Source organism: Filicampus tigris, chromosome 2 (genome assembly GCF_054856515.1).
Source record: "Filicampus tigris isolate MCC_2025a chromosome 2, RoL_Ftig_1.0, whole genome shotgun sequence".
NCBI classification, from domain to species: Eukaryota; Metazoa; Chordata; class Actinopteri; order Syngnathiformes; family Syngnathidae; genus Filicampus; species Filicampus tigris.
In genome coordinates this window covers 11,279,436-11,293,475 of record NC_141218.1, presented here as the reverse complement: position 1 = coordinate 11,293,475, position 14,040 = coordinate 11,279,436, and the positions used below count along the sequence as shown (strand labels likewise).

The window sequence follows — 14,040 nt, the reverse complement described above, 5'->3', positions numbered from 1 at the left end:
AAAACAGTAAGATTTTATGTCATATTTTCATGCAACTATACAGCAGAATACGCTCCCACAACAACAAAATGAGCAGCAGCCACCGTGGACTCCTTTAATAAGATTATAATCAGCAAGACAGACCTTCTATAGTATTCCAGATAGCCTGTGGATCGCAGTGTAATCTGGGATTTGGTGACTCAGTGCTGAGTGGTGTAGAATGCCAAGGGACGACCCTGAAGCTACACCACGTTGTGGAGCCCAATACTAGTGTGTGTGTGTGTGTGTGCGTGCGTGTGTGGTGGTGTAAATGTGTATGTGTGTGTGCCGGGGAGCGGGGGGCGGGGGGGTTATGTAATACTCAGTCATAACAGTCTACCAATTATAGATGTGTATGAGGAATAATATGTAGACGAATAATAAGGTTTTCCATCTGCGGGTTGGGCCCTATAGGTAATTTGTAATGAATGTCTGCTGTGTTCTTTACCATTCAATTTCTGATTCAATATAATGACAGTAAACAATGTATTACAGAAAGTTTGGGTCCACCAAGGGAGGAACCACCTTTTGTGAAAACTGCTTGGGAATCTCTGTTCCTTTATGTTTTTGTACTGTGGAAGAATGCAGATTTCTTTTCAGTCGAACAAATAACTGGAGAGAGAACTCCTCCAAAAGTGTTTTCTCACTCATCCAACACATCAACTGTGTGCGCACGCCTAAGGTCATCTCATCCTCCACTCTTTCTCCTGACAGGATTACCCTTCTGTCCATTGTCAATCCCCAAACTCGCACACTGACAGCGGGAGCGAGGCATTCAGGTCGAGGAGCTTCATGGAGGCCCGCAGGCCATCGTGCTACTAGCGAGTGGAGTTCTGTTAGGAACACTGTGCTGTGATTGGCAGGTTGGTGAATGCAAGGTAAGAGGAGACCAATGAATTATTTTATTTTCCAGGAGACCAATAAATTATTTTATTTTCCACTCTACTATGTAATGATTGAGAACTCGTAAAATCCGGCCATTTTTTTAGGGATGAACAATTAATCGAATTCTAATCGACAATTAACATCAAAGTTAAAGCATTGGAGATTAATTTAAATTTTATAACGCACCAAAACAATTTTACTCAGTTAACTCAGCCTTATATACTTCGTCGCAAAGATGGACTTTTAAGTAGTTTTACTTTAAAAAGTTGCTCAGCGGCTCATTGGAGAAATCCTAAATAATTTGCATTTGCACACTTCAATTCAAATATCATATTAGATGTACGTCTTTGATGTATCGTTCAACTGTTGTATTTTATAATATACAACACAATCTTATTTTATAGCGCATTTTATAACAGCTACAACTGTAACAAAGCACTTTACATTAAAACAACAAAACAGCAATAATACATCAAGGGAAAGCAATAAATTAAAACACAATATACTATATACAATAGACACCAGAAAACAGCAGAAAATCGTCAGTCTCACGCTGGATGAAAAACCTGGAAAAGAATCGTGTTCAAGGATCAAAGAAAGCTATCAAACAGTCCTTGAATCAAATTATACTTTTTTCTATATTAATTCCAAGATTTTACTTAAGTAAATATTGGTTCCAAGCTTTGTAAAAAAATAGTAGTTGAAAAATACGATTAGTCTCGATTAATGATGGAAAATTTTGCGATGAATTAGTTTAAAAAATGTAATCGTTCGACAGCACTAATTTACTGTATACTGTACATGCAAAGGGGCAGGCTGAGTGGGGGTATCCACACATGCCCCCTCCCCCTGTCGTTGAAAAAAAAATTCCATGGGCAGCAAAATGTCTTATGGATGACAATACGCCAGATGCATGTCAAACTGAAAATTCCTCTTCTGAAACATCTTTCTCAGATGTTTCCATGGTCAGCCGTCTTCTCCCTGGAGCCCAAAGTGCCAGGCCAGCGCACCACCGAAGAGCTGGTCACCAACACGCTGATGCTGGAGCTGGGCGCCATGGTGAAGCGCACCGAGCGCATCCGCCTCGAGCGAGCGGCCGAGGGAAGGCGCCGCCGCCGTAGCAGCAGTTGCAGTTCGTCCACGGCGGCGGACTACAGCTGGCTAGCCAGTGCACCCAACCTGCAACCTTACCAGCTGACGCCCAACGACCTGCTGGAGTTGCAGGACCTCTGCGCCAAGGTGCCGCCCGCCCAGTGCGGCCCTGTCATTGTTCGGTGAGCGATAGAAGGGAACGGTGTTTGTTTGTTGCTGGTGATCAGGACAGAGCCCTGTTGTGAGCAGAACAAAAAAATAAATAAATAAAAAACGTGAGTCATTTACGCCACCCCAAAAATGTTTGGAATACATCGTTTACACTATAGTTGCAATTTACGATTCTTTTCGGACTGATTAATCTGTCAATTACACCAGTCAACAGCAAATTAAAAATCAGAGATGTGTGCATTTTTGATGTTGATTAAAAAAATGTTTTGATAATTTTTTTCTAGCATATCAGGTTTTTGGATATTTTAATGTTTTGTCTTTTTTAATTAATTGACTGATAAATCAGTTATTGAAAATGTATCCTGCCAAATACTGTATCGGAATCGGCATCAGCCTGACAAATCATATCGGTCAGGCCCTAATTGAGATGTTTCAGCTCCTCTCTCAGGTTATCAGTACAGCACTAGTTTTAGCCTTTCTACGCAGAGGATAAAGAATGTATGACTGTGTTATATTGTCGTTCTATATTTTACCGTTTATGTTCAATCCGTTGTTGCTTGAAGGGTAAAAGCACTGCAACGTCGATGCTAATTAGTGTTAGCACTAAAATAGCAGACGAAAAGGCTAATTTGCTTGGTACAGCTGTTTCATTGTTGAACTCATCCACCTTCTTGCTTGGATAACTTGAAGACTCTTCATTGCCACTTCAGGTTCAGGAGGCTGGTGTCCCAGATGGAGCCGGAGGTCTACGAAGTTCCGCGCCTGTTTCGCTCGGCGCTGCGTGACTGCCTGAACGAGATCACAGGAGGAGGAGGAGAAGGAGGAGTGCAACACGACATGCTGATGAAGCAGCAGCGCAGCAAGAGCCTCTCCTTCGTCACATTCCGCAACAAGTTCCGAACGGGCTACTTCTCCAGGGGCAGTGGCCCGAGCGGCTCCAGGGGCGACCTGCAGCAGCAGGTGGATTGGTCGGACGAGGAGCAGGAGGAGGAAGATGACGGAGAAGAACGGGAGGAAGAGGCCATCAGGGCTCGCGTCAGGAAGGGGAGGAGCAGGAGCATGCCGGATATCGCCCCTTTGGAACAAAGTGCGCAAGCATGAGGAGGACGAAGATGATGAAGGTGGAGGGGTGCAATGGGACGGAGACGAAAGGATCAAAAATACGCTAGGATGGGTAGGGTCAGGGAGTATTGAAAACACATAAGTGTTTGTTGTTGGACTCTAGACATTTGTGAAGAAATAGATATGGCAGGTTTTATATTTATGAATAAATACACTGGTCAACAAATTTCTCGATTTTTTTTTTTTTTTTAATCGGAGATGCAAGTACAATTTTCTAGATTGTTTTGCGCTGATTCCCAATCTGCCCATGTTTTTTCGCTAGCATAATAGTGATAATATAATATGCAATAGTGTAAAATACAGTATAGCGATATTTATGAATTGTTAGGTTCAGCAAGGATTTTAGTCTACTTATTTATCATCATATATATATATATATATATATATATATATATAGATGTATATAGTATATACTATACTATTCTGAGCCATTTATGGCAGAACATATGCTGTATATATTCAATTTAAAACAAATGTAAAACAATTAAGTATTATAATATATATTTAATATCTAACAATTTTAATTGATAAAAATATTCATACATTGGGTGATAAAAAGCACTTCAGGAGGACACCACTACCACATACAAGAATTGCATTAATATCAAAACTAAACATTTTTGTATCAGATGTACCTAATGTTGGGGGGCATGCATTTTTTTTATAGAAAGCTGAATGACGTGTCGTATCAGTAAGTTCGGCTGGAATTCAGTTTCATCACGTGTGAACAAGTCAGCTTTTTTGTTACTAATTAAATAAAACTGTTTCAGAAAATTTGGCTGCTAAATTTTATTACCAATGAAATGACACAAAGTTGATTGGATACTCTAAATTGCCCCTAGGTGTGATTGTGAGTGCGGATGTTTGTCTCTGTGTGCCCTGCGATTGGCTGGCAACCAGTTCAGGGTGTCCCCCGCCTACTGCCCAAAGACAGCTGGGATAGGCTCCAGCACGCCCCGCGACCCTTGTGAGGAGAAGCGGTACAGATAATGGATGGATGGATGAAATGACACAGTCGAGTGTGATAATTAGACAGGACTTGCCTGTCTTATAACAAAGCTGACAAATCCTCTTACGCCAAAAGAAAATCCCATGAATGCCAGCACCTCATTATTGTTTTATTAATATGCACTTTCTCATCAATACACCGTCACTATTTGCAATTTGCACGGAAGGCAAGGCAGTCAACTAAAAAGAAAAGATACAGGGGAAAAAAAAATGGAAGAATATTTGGTTTCTTAAAAATTGGTCATTTAAATAACATCCTGTACATTGTGAGGATTTGGGGAGGGTGTGTGCATGTGCAAAAGGACGTCCACAGTCACTTCCGGGTCAAAAACAAAACCCTTCATAAGTGTCCAACAGGAAACCATTTAGAAGGAACGATTTCATTTTAAATGCTCCACTTGTTACGTCGCCTGTCTTGAGCACTTTGGACCAGCTCGGGCTTCGGTTCGCAAAGTTCTCCAAGGGTCGTAGATGTGCTCGCTCCCATTTGGCAAATCAAAAAAAAAAAAAAAATCAATTCAATACTACATGGTTGTGGCTGGAATTCGGTGAAGGGGGGGAGAAAAAAAAAAAAAAAACAATCCTAGAAGCATGCTTGCAGTTTGGCTTTGAACTATATCACATATGGGGAAAAAATAAGACAGTTTGCAGAATCAAACCATTAAATTATAGCCATAAACTATGAATCATGAATGAAAGTACAATTCAGAACGGCTTTCAATTCACTCGCTACAAAAATGGGCCTTTCAGATAACGTCGTCTGTTCTCTCACGTGGAAAAAGTTCTCTAGTCCTCCGTACAATTAAAAGTCTGCATTCCTTCCGGGGGATTCCCAAGCTTCCATTTGAATGTCCGTCCTTCACAAAGTGTCTGTCCCTTTTAAACGCGTTGCGTTGCCTCTCCTTTCTTCCTCAGGCGAAGAAGACGACAAAGATGATGAAGAAGACGACCAGGACGAGGAAGATCTTGATCATCAGCCAGCGGTTGGACGACACCGACTGGAAGTACTTGAGGATCTCCGAGTGTGCCGCCTCCACGTTGAGCTGCGTGTCCTCCACATTTGAGTCGATCCTGAGAAACGGGCAACAAAAATATGTGTGTCTCTCTCTCTCTCTCATCTAAAGCCACATAGAAACTGTGTGCGTGTGTTGGACAAACCTCTGAATGGTCTCCTCCTGCTCTTTGACCATGTGTGCCAGCTGCTGGAATATGGAGCCAAGTTCCACGATGGTGCTCTCGATGTTCTGCATGGTGTCTGCGCGGCTCTGAATGTACGAGTCCTAAGCAAACACACGCAGCCTTTTCGTCAACAAACGCGACTCACAAGATCTCCCGGTTGACATTAATGGCACAGAGCGTCTTCAGCTTTTTCCTGACAAAAATAATTCGGCTCTACATCAGTGTCTCAGATTATTTTACAAAATGCACCTGTTTTTGTCCATCTCAGGAGGCGGCCATTTTGCCACTTGCCGTTGGCTGAAAATGCCTTCGCAGTGTCCAGGGGCTCAGTTTGTGAACGTCACATGACCAAACCCAGAAAACAGGTGCGCTGCGACGGTCGTTACCTGATCTCAAAGGCACTGTGATGTCAATTTCAGTTGGAAGCAAGTGGCAAAGTGCCCGGCCCATGAGATGGATAAAAAAGATGGGACTTTTTCTGCGAATTTCATATTCCACAAAGGCAATATTAATCAGAAAGTCGTGTTTAGACTAGTGGGGGGGCATAGAACACATTATTGTAATGAACATTTTGACTTGACATCCTCTTTAAATAGCATTTGCAACACACGTTACACCATTACGAGACTCTCCTAACCTCCGCAAACAACCCAGGCTAAAACTACCTTCTCCCTTAACATACAAAGCTTTCCTCTCAGTGGAGATAAATCACTTCAACAGCCTTCCTTCAGACAAATTCTTAGAAAGAGCACTATTGGCACCATCTCACTGCATTATAGATATACTGTAGGTTTACCCTCCCAAATAAATAAATAAAAAGAATGAAAGAAACATGAATAGGTGAAACTGCAAATACTGAAACTCATCTGTTAGCCAATGACAATCTTGGCTATTCGCCCTTTGTGTTTTGTTATTTTGCCACCATCAGGCTGAATCTTGGTGTCATGGTCACGTTTAATTCCACTCATGTTTTTTCACCTATTTTGAGATGTCCTGATTTGTTGGCAGTCCTTGAAGGGATCTCTCGCACAGTAATAGTCAAAATCAAGTTTCCCACAACATTTATCATCGTGTGCAACCGCTAGTGCGCAAAATTGTTGTCCTATCTGTGATGTCACACCAGTTTGTGCTAGTGTGAAAAAAAAAAAAAAGAAAAAAAAAAGAAATATATATACATGAAGCTTCTTCATTCGTGTCCAATTATTCAACTACTGACGACTCAGTCTCATGGGTTCATAGTGTATATGCTAAAAGCACTGCGCCGATGCTTTATGATCCTCTCCGTTCTAAAAGCTTTGCCGGCATCTTGCGTGCCATCTATAAGCACCTACAAACCCCTTTCGGTGTGAGATAAACCAACCTGCTCATCAATGAGCTGGAGCTGGAGGGGGTTGGCTTGAGAGTCCATGTCGATGGCCACGTCGCCCAGACTCCGCGACTCATCCTGCATCAGGACCGAACTCTCTGTTGGGGAAAAAAAAAAAGACAGGACAAGGGTTCAAAGCACTCACATGCGCACACAGATGCAGGCAAGCAAAGCAGCATGAAGGGGCGGGCTTGTTATGATAAACACGCTGAGAAAGGCAAGCGGTCCAGGGAAATACCTTTTACATTTGAGGTTGTAAAGCCCTGGTAGTCATTGCGCGGCTCGCGAGCTGCATGCGGCTCCTGGGCCCCTTTTTTGCGGCTCCCTAAAATACGTTTTCATTTTTGCATTACTAGAGGACCAAATACAGGGAGAGTCATTCATAGCTGGCTTTTTCCAAAAGCACACTGGCACTAAAACTCAAGTGTGTTGCAAGTCCTTATGGCATTTCAAGGAATTTGCAGCATTTCTAATACAAGATGAGCACTAAAGATATTTTTATTTATCTATTTTTTTAATCTTGTCACTTAGTGAGTCTCAGAAATAACTCGTATCTGTCCCTTTATGAGAGCCTATTGAAAAAAAAAAAAGTGTGCATTAAAATAAAGGCCCAGACTGCTGCATCAGATCCAGTGGTTGATGACTCTATTGGACCAATAGTCCATGCAAGGTTTATAAGCATCCGTAATTACCACAAATATTTTGTTATATTATATTTTTACACTAAATTATTAGTTTTCAAATTCCACAAAAAAAAAAGGAGAAAAAAAACAGTCAAGCACATGACTGTTTCTTGATTACAATGGCTACTAATCACTATTTACTTGCATTCCTGCATATGAAAAAAAATGTTTTAGTGCGTGTAGAAAAACGGTTATTAAATATTTGGGTAGGAAAAGGTGAATTCCACTACAAATAGTAAACTGATATGAGCTCCTTAAAAGATACTGGTTGCTTTGGTCCAAAATTATTTTAAGCACTGTTGGTTGGGTGCTGACAAAATCGAATCATTTGCTTTTAAAATGAATTAAACTACAGAACACATGCTTCTTTTCACACATTCTTCTAATGGAGGCTATTCACAAAAAGCATATTGCTTGAGAAATGAAGACCTCAAGCCTTCCGCTGGCAGGATCAAATAAAGTTTTCTCAGGCAGCAAAAAATGCCCTAAACACTAATAATAAAGATTTAACACTTTTTCATCAAGAGCAGGCATGATTTATTGTTTAAAATGAGCTTGTTTCGTGGAACGCATGTGACAGCAGCAGATCTTTTTGCACAATAAACAAGAAAAACAACCAACCGTTTTTTTTTTTGCACTCAAGTGGCACAATTGGGTCACGATATAGACAGTCAGAAGCGGTTTCTGGTATGTGGGCTGTTGATGGTGCAATGGGCCAAAGAAAAAAATGCCTATTAGCATCCGTACATGGAAATCATGGGTTTTACATGGGGTATTTGCGCCCCCTTGTGGACACTACATAAAGGCGTCTTCAAGGTTTTTTTTTGTTAACTAGGTGAGACGTTATACTTGTCAATGAAGTATGATGACAATCTTATCTCACGATGCAGCTGAGGTTACCTTGACGACGGCGGTTCCATGATTGCTTGACAATCGGCGACTTGTGACATTCTAACCCTTTTTTTTGCTTCAAATGAATTGACATTACGAAGTAAGAGTAAATTAGTGGTCTTAGAAAAAATTATACATAATTAGTTAAAAATAAACAAAACTATTTTCCTTTACCTATTCATTGATCAATGATCCATCCGAAACATTTTAAAAATCAAATGTTGCCCTTGAGCACTCAAGTTTGGCCACCCCTGACATCAAGTGACCAAGAGCATACTTTCCTTTATACCCATTGTGCCACAATTTTTTCTTGGTGAGAAGTCTCACACACACACAAACAGAGTGAGTGAGTGAGTACTAGTGTGGGAGGCAGGGAGGAGAGGGGAAAAATAAATAAATAAACAGGCGCAAACTTACTGAAATTATTGGCCATGAGTGGAGAGGATGCAGCAGGAGGCTGTGAGAACTGTTCTCTCCTGCTGCGCTGCTGCTTCAGGTTCTGCAAGCAAAGCACGAGGAATGCCATAAACACGCCTCGCATTGCCTCACATGCCGTGTGCTATTGGAGCACAAACCTCAACACTCACCTCGGTTCTGACTTCCAGGACTGACTTGAAGTCATTGGACATTGAGGCCAGTTTGGACTGGTAACGAAAACAAAAAACAGGTTAAAGAAAACTCAGCTGTACTAAATGAACATGATTCATAGTATGTATTAGTGTAATACGTGTGTGTGTGTGTGTCTATTCGCGTGTATGTACAAGTGTGTTGTTACCTGTAAGGACACCACAATGGTGTTGGAGTGGGTTTGGATGTGTTTTCCCCCCGGCGCTCCGCGTGACCTGATTAAGTCTTGCAGCTGTGCTATCTGTTTGTTTAGGCTGTTAATGTCCTACAAAATGCAAACAAATTTAGTTAAATGTAGTCTTTTTAAAAAAATAAAAATGTCACAAGCGTAGAAGTTCACTCACTTGTTTAATGATATACGTTAGCTCCTCAATCTCCACCGCCTTGTCATCAAATAGCGATTTTCTTTTGGCCACTGCAGACCCAAAAAAACAATATGAAATATCGGCAAATACACTTTGAGAATTAGTAACTCATAACGAGGCAAGAATGCAATGAAGGTATCTTACAAATAGTGAGCTTTTCCAGCTTGGCAAATGTATTGCTCAGGTCTTTTCCAATTCTCCTGCAAGGGAAAATAAAGACTTCAAAATAAATTGAAAAAAATACAACTCTTTTTCTGTAACATATACTTTCTACTTTCTTTACTTTCAACCTCATTCTGGTAATCGTAAAACCATTAAAAAAAAAAATACACAACTTTTTCACATAAAATTACAAGTTGTGTTGCAATAGCATTTCAGTCATTTCGTAAACCTCAACTCAACAGACCAGCTCTGTGAGGAAAGTTCACATATTAATCTGGGAATGTCATTAAATATTTGTTTATTAAAAAAACAAAAAACTTCTGGTTGGATGATTAACAGAAGAACGCTTCTATTTAAAAAAAAAAAAAAAAAAAAAAAAAGTCTTCTTACTGACGATGATGTTTTTGTGCCAATGTGTTTTTCTGTTTTCTTTCCAGTGTGGTTCAAACACTCCACCACATGATCTCAGCAACTAGCCCCACAAAAAACAGGGAGGAAGCATTTGAACCAGCCAAAAGTGCTCAACTTACTTGGCCATAACTGTAAAGTCACTGCGCTGCCTGAGAGCATTGAGAGCTGGTTTACTGGGCTGCACTCCATTCTATCAGGAACACAAAGCGAGACAACCGTGAGGCGAACATATGTTCAACACAGATGGACTTAAACAATTAGCTAGGAGTGGAAAGGCAGCATATGTACACATTTTAAAGACATCTGATAATGTCTACAAAGGAGTATAGGTGCCATAACCAAAGGGGGGAAAAACACGCTACAAAATCATAGTGGTAATTTTAGAAGAATATCCCCCCACCCCACCCCCCAAAAATATGATCATACTACGACTGTAATCTCGAACATCAACCACCGTTTCTAAAAACGAAAAGACAACTTTTTTTTCAAGGAAAATTACAACTTTTTTAAACAATGTATGATTTTATTCTTGTAATATTAGATCATTTTATTTTTACAACTGTCCTGGAAACTCTAGGGCTATCCTAGTAATATTATAATCTAAACACTTTTCCTCAGAAGTAAACTATTTCATTCTCCTGAAAATTAAAAATGTATTATCGAAAATATAAAACCTTAATAACCAATTCAGGGTGTCCCCCGCCTACTGCCCGAAGACAGCTGGGATAGGCTCCAGCACGCCTCGCGACCCTTGTGAGGATAAGCGGTATCGATAATGGATGGATGGATAAAACCTTAATATGAAAAAGGTTTCTTAAAAGTAGAGGTGCAAAGAATAATCTAGAATTATCGACTTTCAAATTAATTGATAATGATTTTCATTATCGATTACCCTTTCTAATTAAAAAAAAAAAGTTAAAATCCTCAGAATTTAAGCCTCTCAACAGTAAATATTCTCCCATTTCTGTAGTTCTTCATGAAAGCAGACTGATTTATCGATGAATCAGTCATATTTGAGCCAAAATAAAACATTTTTTTACTACGGGGAAAAAAACAACAACATTTTTGCTAATTTTATGACATGTTATGATAATATGAACAAATCCAGTAATTGAATAATAATCAATAATGTGTGTATTTTCTGCTCTGTCAATTTGAAATAATGTCCTCTTTTTGTAAAAAGGAATGGAAATTAAATAAGACTCTTCTGTCTGAAATCTAAGACTTTATTCTCAAAACATGAATTTAATCTTGAAAATAAGGGACCCCGCCTCAAAAATATACTACTTTTCTCCTAGTAGTATTACAACTTTTATGGGATATTTGAATATTTGAGAGTTTTTCAAGATTCAAACAATCACTCAGATGATTTTGTCTTGAGCTGCGAGCAAAAACTTTGTATTATGGGTGTAGATACTGGCAGTAAACAAGCAACTGAAAAAAAATCGTCAAAAAAGATGCCAACTGATAGTTTTAAGCTTACTGTATTGACACTTGCAGGTGAAGTTTACCGTCAAACTCAACATAAAACAAACAGTTTGTCTATTTAACCAAAGCAAACCAACCACACTTAATGCTAACACACAATGGCAAACTCCACAGATGGGCTATTGACAGTTCTTATAAAAAAAAAAAAGAAAACGTTAAAGGATTTTTTGTTGATGTTTCCTGTTTCCCAATCAACAAAATAAAGACAGACATGTCTGACAGATGACCATTAAGATGTACAACCACATATTTGGATTAGGACTTTTCCTGACCGCTGGATTATTTGTGTTAATGTATGCAAATTATTTTTATTGTGTGTTCTATCCTAAATATATGTTTTATGGACAAATGGGGGCAAAAAGATAATAGAAATTGGACATTAATTTCTGTTATTAGTCACTCGTGGTAGTGATACTTGGTATCAGTGACTACTCAAGTGTTGAGCGTGCTCGTTCCGGTATGAGTCTTCCAAAACAGTTGTACGAAACATCCCTGGTTTTAATATCGCCGTGTCATTATTTGTCTCCTTTTCAGTCAACTTTCGTCAACTCCAGTTTAACATAGCGACATGAGAAGTCAACAAGGAACCAAAATTAGAAGTCATAGCGAAAGCACACACTGCACCTGTACATTCCACAATACAGTACATTATAAAGGGGTTTGGTGATCCAACCTGTCTGCCTTGGAGAGATTTGCAGGCCGACTGGAACTCGATGGTCCGGTCGCGGCACGTCATCCTGTCGCCGGTACAACGCTCGCCACCGGCCCGCTTGGAGGGAGGCGGCTTAACAGCCCCCGGAGAGCAGCAACGTCCTCGTCGTTGGACTGGCCTACAGACAAAAACAGACCAAGAAAAAATTCTCAAGACAAAACAAAAAACACACTGTGCCCCAAGTATGAGACGTGTCCATGCGTCATGGACACTCTAAAAAGCTGATTACAAATGCTTAGCTTTAGCCTTTAGCTCGCAGCTGGCTTGGTGAGCTAGTCAAGACCAAAAACATAAAACATATACGAACCAGCTAAATACATAATGCTTTAATTAGTCCGAAGTGATCATTAATCTGTGTGCGTCTCTCGACTAGAAGGCCGTCATTGGCGTCACAGCTGATCGCAACCTAGCTGGCTAAGGCTAACATTAGCATCGGAATGCTAACAGGTCGTTTCGTATAGTCTATGGAGCTTTACCTCGCATCAGTTCGACCAAATATGTCCCGTTAGGATTGAATAACACGCGTAGAATTATATACATGAACCAACTGTGACTTACTTGTGGTCAAAGCTACACCATTTTCCTCTCGAAGTCACTGAGAAAGGGGAAAAATAAGTAGAGAAACCTTGGTTAAAGTGCCGATCCGGGGCATTTCCGGCTTTGACGTCACTGCCACGTTGACTTCATAGGACGTCAAAATCTCACGTAGTGATGGCTTTTCCCCACTAGAGGCTGCCACATTCACATTTACCTTTGTGTCGTTGGAACTATATTGACGAAAAAGGTCTGGGCATGGGTCGCAGGTGATCAAATGATCAAATGATCAAATGATGAAAATATGAAACATATATATATATATATATATATATATATATATATATATATATATATATATATATATATATATATATATATATGAATCAAGAAAATAGTTTAAATGTTTCACTTTTTTTTAAGTATGAAATTATTACCTTTACAGTCATGAAAGTGTGAGAAACTCAAAAGATTATCCTAATAATAATTGTGGTGGCCTGTGTCTCTCGTAATGTAAAAAACAAAAATCTTAATTGCTTGCTTTACTCAAAGATGTCAACGTCAGAACTTTTTGACGAATCATGATGACCAGAATGATTTTGAACTTGCAGCCTAATGATAAGCATTTTATATATATATATATATATATATATATATATATATATATATATATATATATATATATATATATATGAAAGATTGAAAGATAACAAGCAGTAGGCTCTCTGATGTCTTCTAGTGGTACCTGCATCGTCTGTTTGACTTGAACATGCATGCCCGCCCAGACCACAAATATGCCCTCACCTGTTTTACCTCCTAGACCCCCTTGTGAGCCTCTCAGCCACGCTCCCCTTCACCTGTATACCTTCCTGTACCCTTTGCAGCAAAAGTTCCAAGACATATTGTTCCCACTTTCCACCCCCATGCTTGACTGCGGTGTTCTTTGGGTCATGCACTAATTTTTTCAGCCTTCAAACACGGCGGGTTAAGTTGATCGCAAATAGCTTAACCTTGGTTTCATTTCAGCACAATACTTTCTCCCAAGCCTTCTCTGAGACATTTCAATGTACACTGGCAAATTTAAGGCGCGCCTGTACAGGTGCTGTGTTCGGCAGGAGGACCTTGTGGGCACCGCAGGAATCCAGTCCTGGTAGTTTTCTTGGTGACTGAGGTCCCAATTGCCTCCTGATCCTTAAAAAGTTTTTGCCTTGTACTTTGAGGCTCCCTAAAAGCGGAAGTCAACGCAAGCATAATTTTTTCAAGAATATGTTCCCAGCAGGCCCATTAGTTGAAACACAGCATTCTGATTAATTTTAAGCGTTTGTG

The 14,040-nt window shown here is 39.9% G+C and overlaps 2 protein-coding genes across 5 annotated transcripts; one reads left to right on the top strand and one right to left on the bottom strand.

Moving 5' to 3' along the window:
* The first annotated feature begins 732 nt into the window (after positions 1-732).
* Positions 733-6,613, top strand: LOC147151379 (protein RD3). Of its 3 annotated transcripts, none has more exons than XR_015090247.1 (4): positions 733-896; positions 1,858-2,177; positions 2,877-3,340; positions 5,212-6,612. XR_015090247.1 is itself a non-coding variant. In XM_086056753.1 (4 exons), the coding sequence occupies exons 2-3, from the start codon at positions 1,858-1,860 to the stop codon at positions 3,265-3,267; spliced, it is 711 nt and encodes a 236-aa protein (XP_085912879.1). In that variant the 5' UTR covers positions 733-896; the 3' UTR covers positions 3,268-3,287; positions 5,212-6,613. The 3 variants fall into 3 exon arrangements, 2 of the variants coding, with proteins under 2 accessions (XP_085912879.1, XP_085912866.1); XM_086056753.1 differs by having other exon boundaries at positions 2,877-3,287; positions 5,212-6,613; XM_086056740.1 differs by lacking the exon at positions 5,212-6,612 and having other exon boundaries at positions 2,877-3,454.
* stx5a (syntaxin 5A) lies at positions 4,386-12,886 on the bottom strand. 2 transcript variants are annotated; one of them, XM_086056718.1, is made up of 12 exons: positions 12,739-12,886; positions 12,142-12,298; positions 10,100-10,170; positions 9,552-9,607; positions 9,387-9,457; positions 9,191-9,307; positions 9,003-9,059; positions 8,833-8,914; positions 7,080-7,166; positions 6,836-6,939; positions 5,455-5,576; positions 4,386-5,367 (listed from the first exon to the last, which is right to left on the bottom strand). In XM_086056718.1, the coding sequence occupies exons 2-12, from the start codon at positions 12,202-12,204 to the stop codon at positions 5,208-5,210; spliced, it is 990 nt and encodes a 329-aa protein (XP_085912844.1). In that variant the 5' UTR covers positions 12,205-12,298; positions 12,739-12,886; the 3' UTR covers positions 4,386-5,207. The 2 variants fall into 2 exon arrangements, with proteins under 2 accessions (XP_085912844.1, XP_085912853.1); XM_086056727.1 differs by lacking the exon at positions 7,080-7,166.
* Between the last annotated feature and the right edge of the window lie 1,154 nt (positions 12,887-14,040).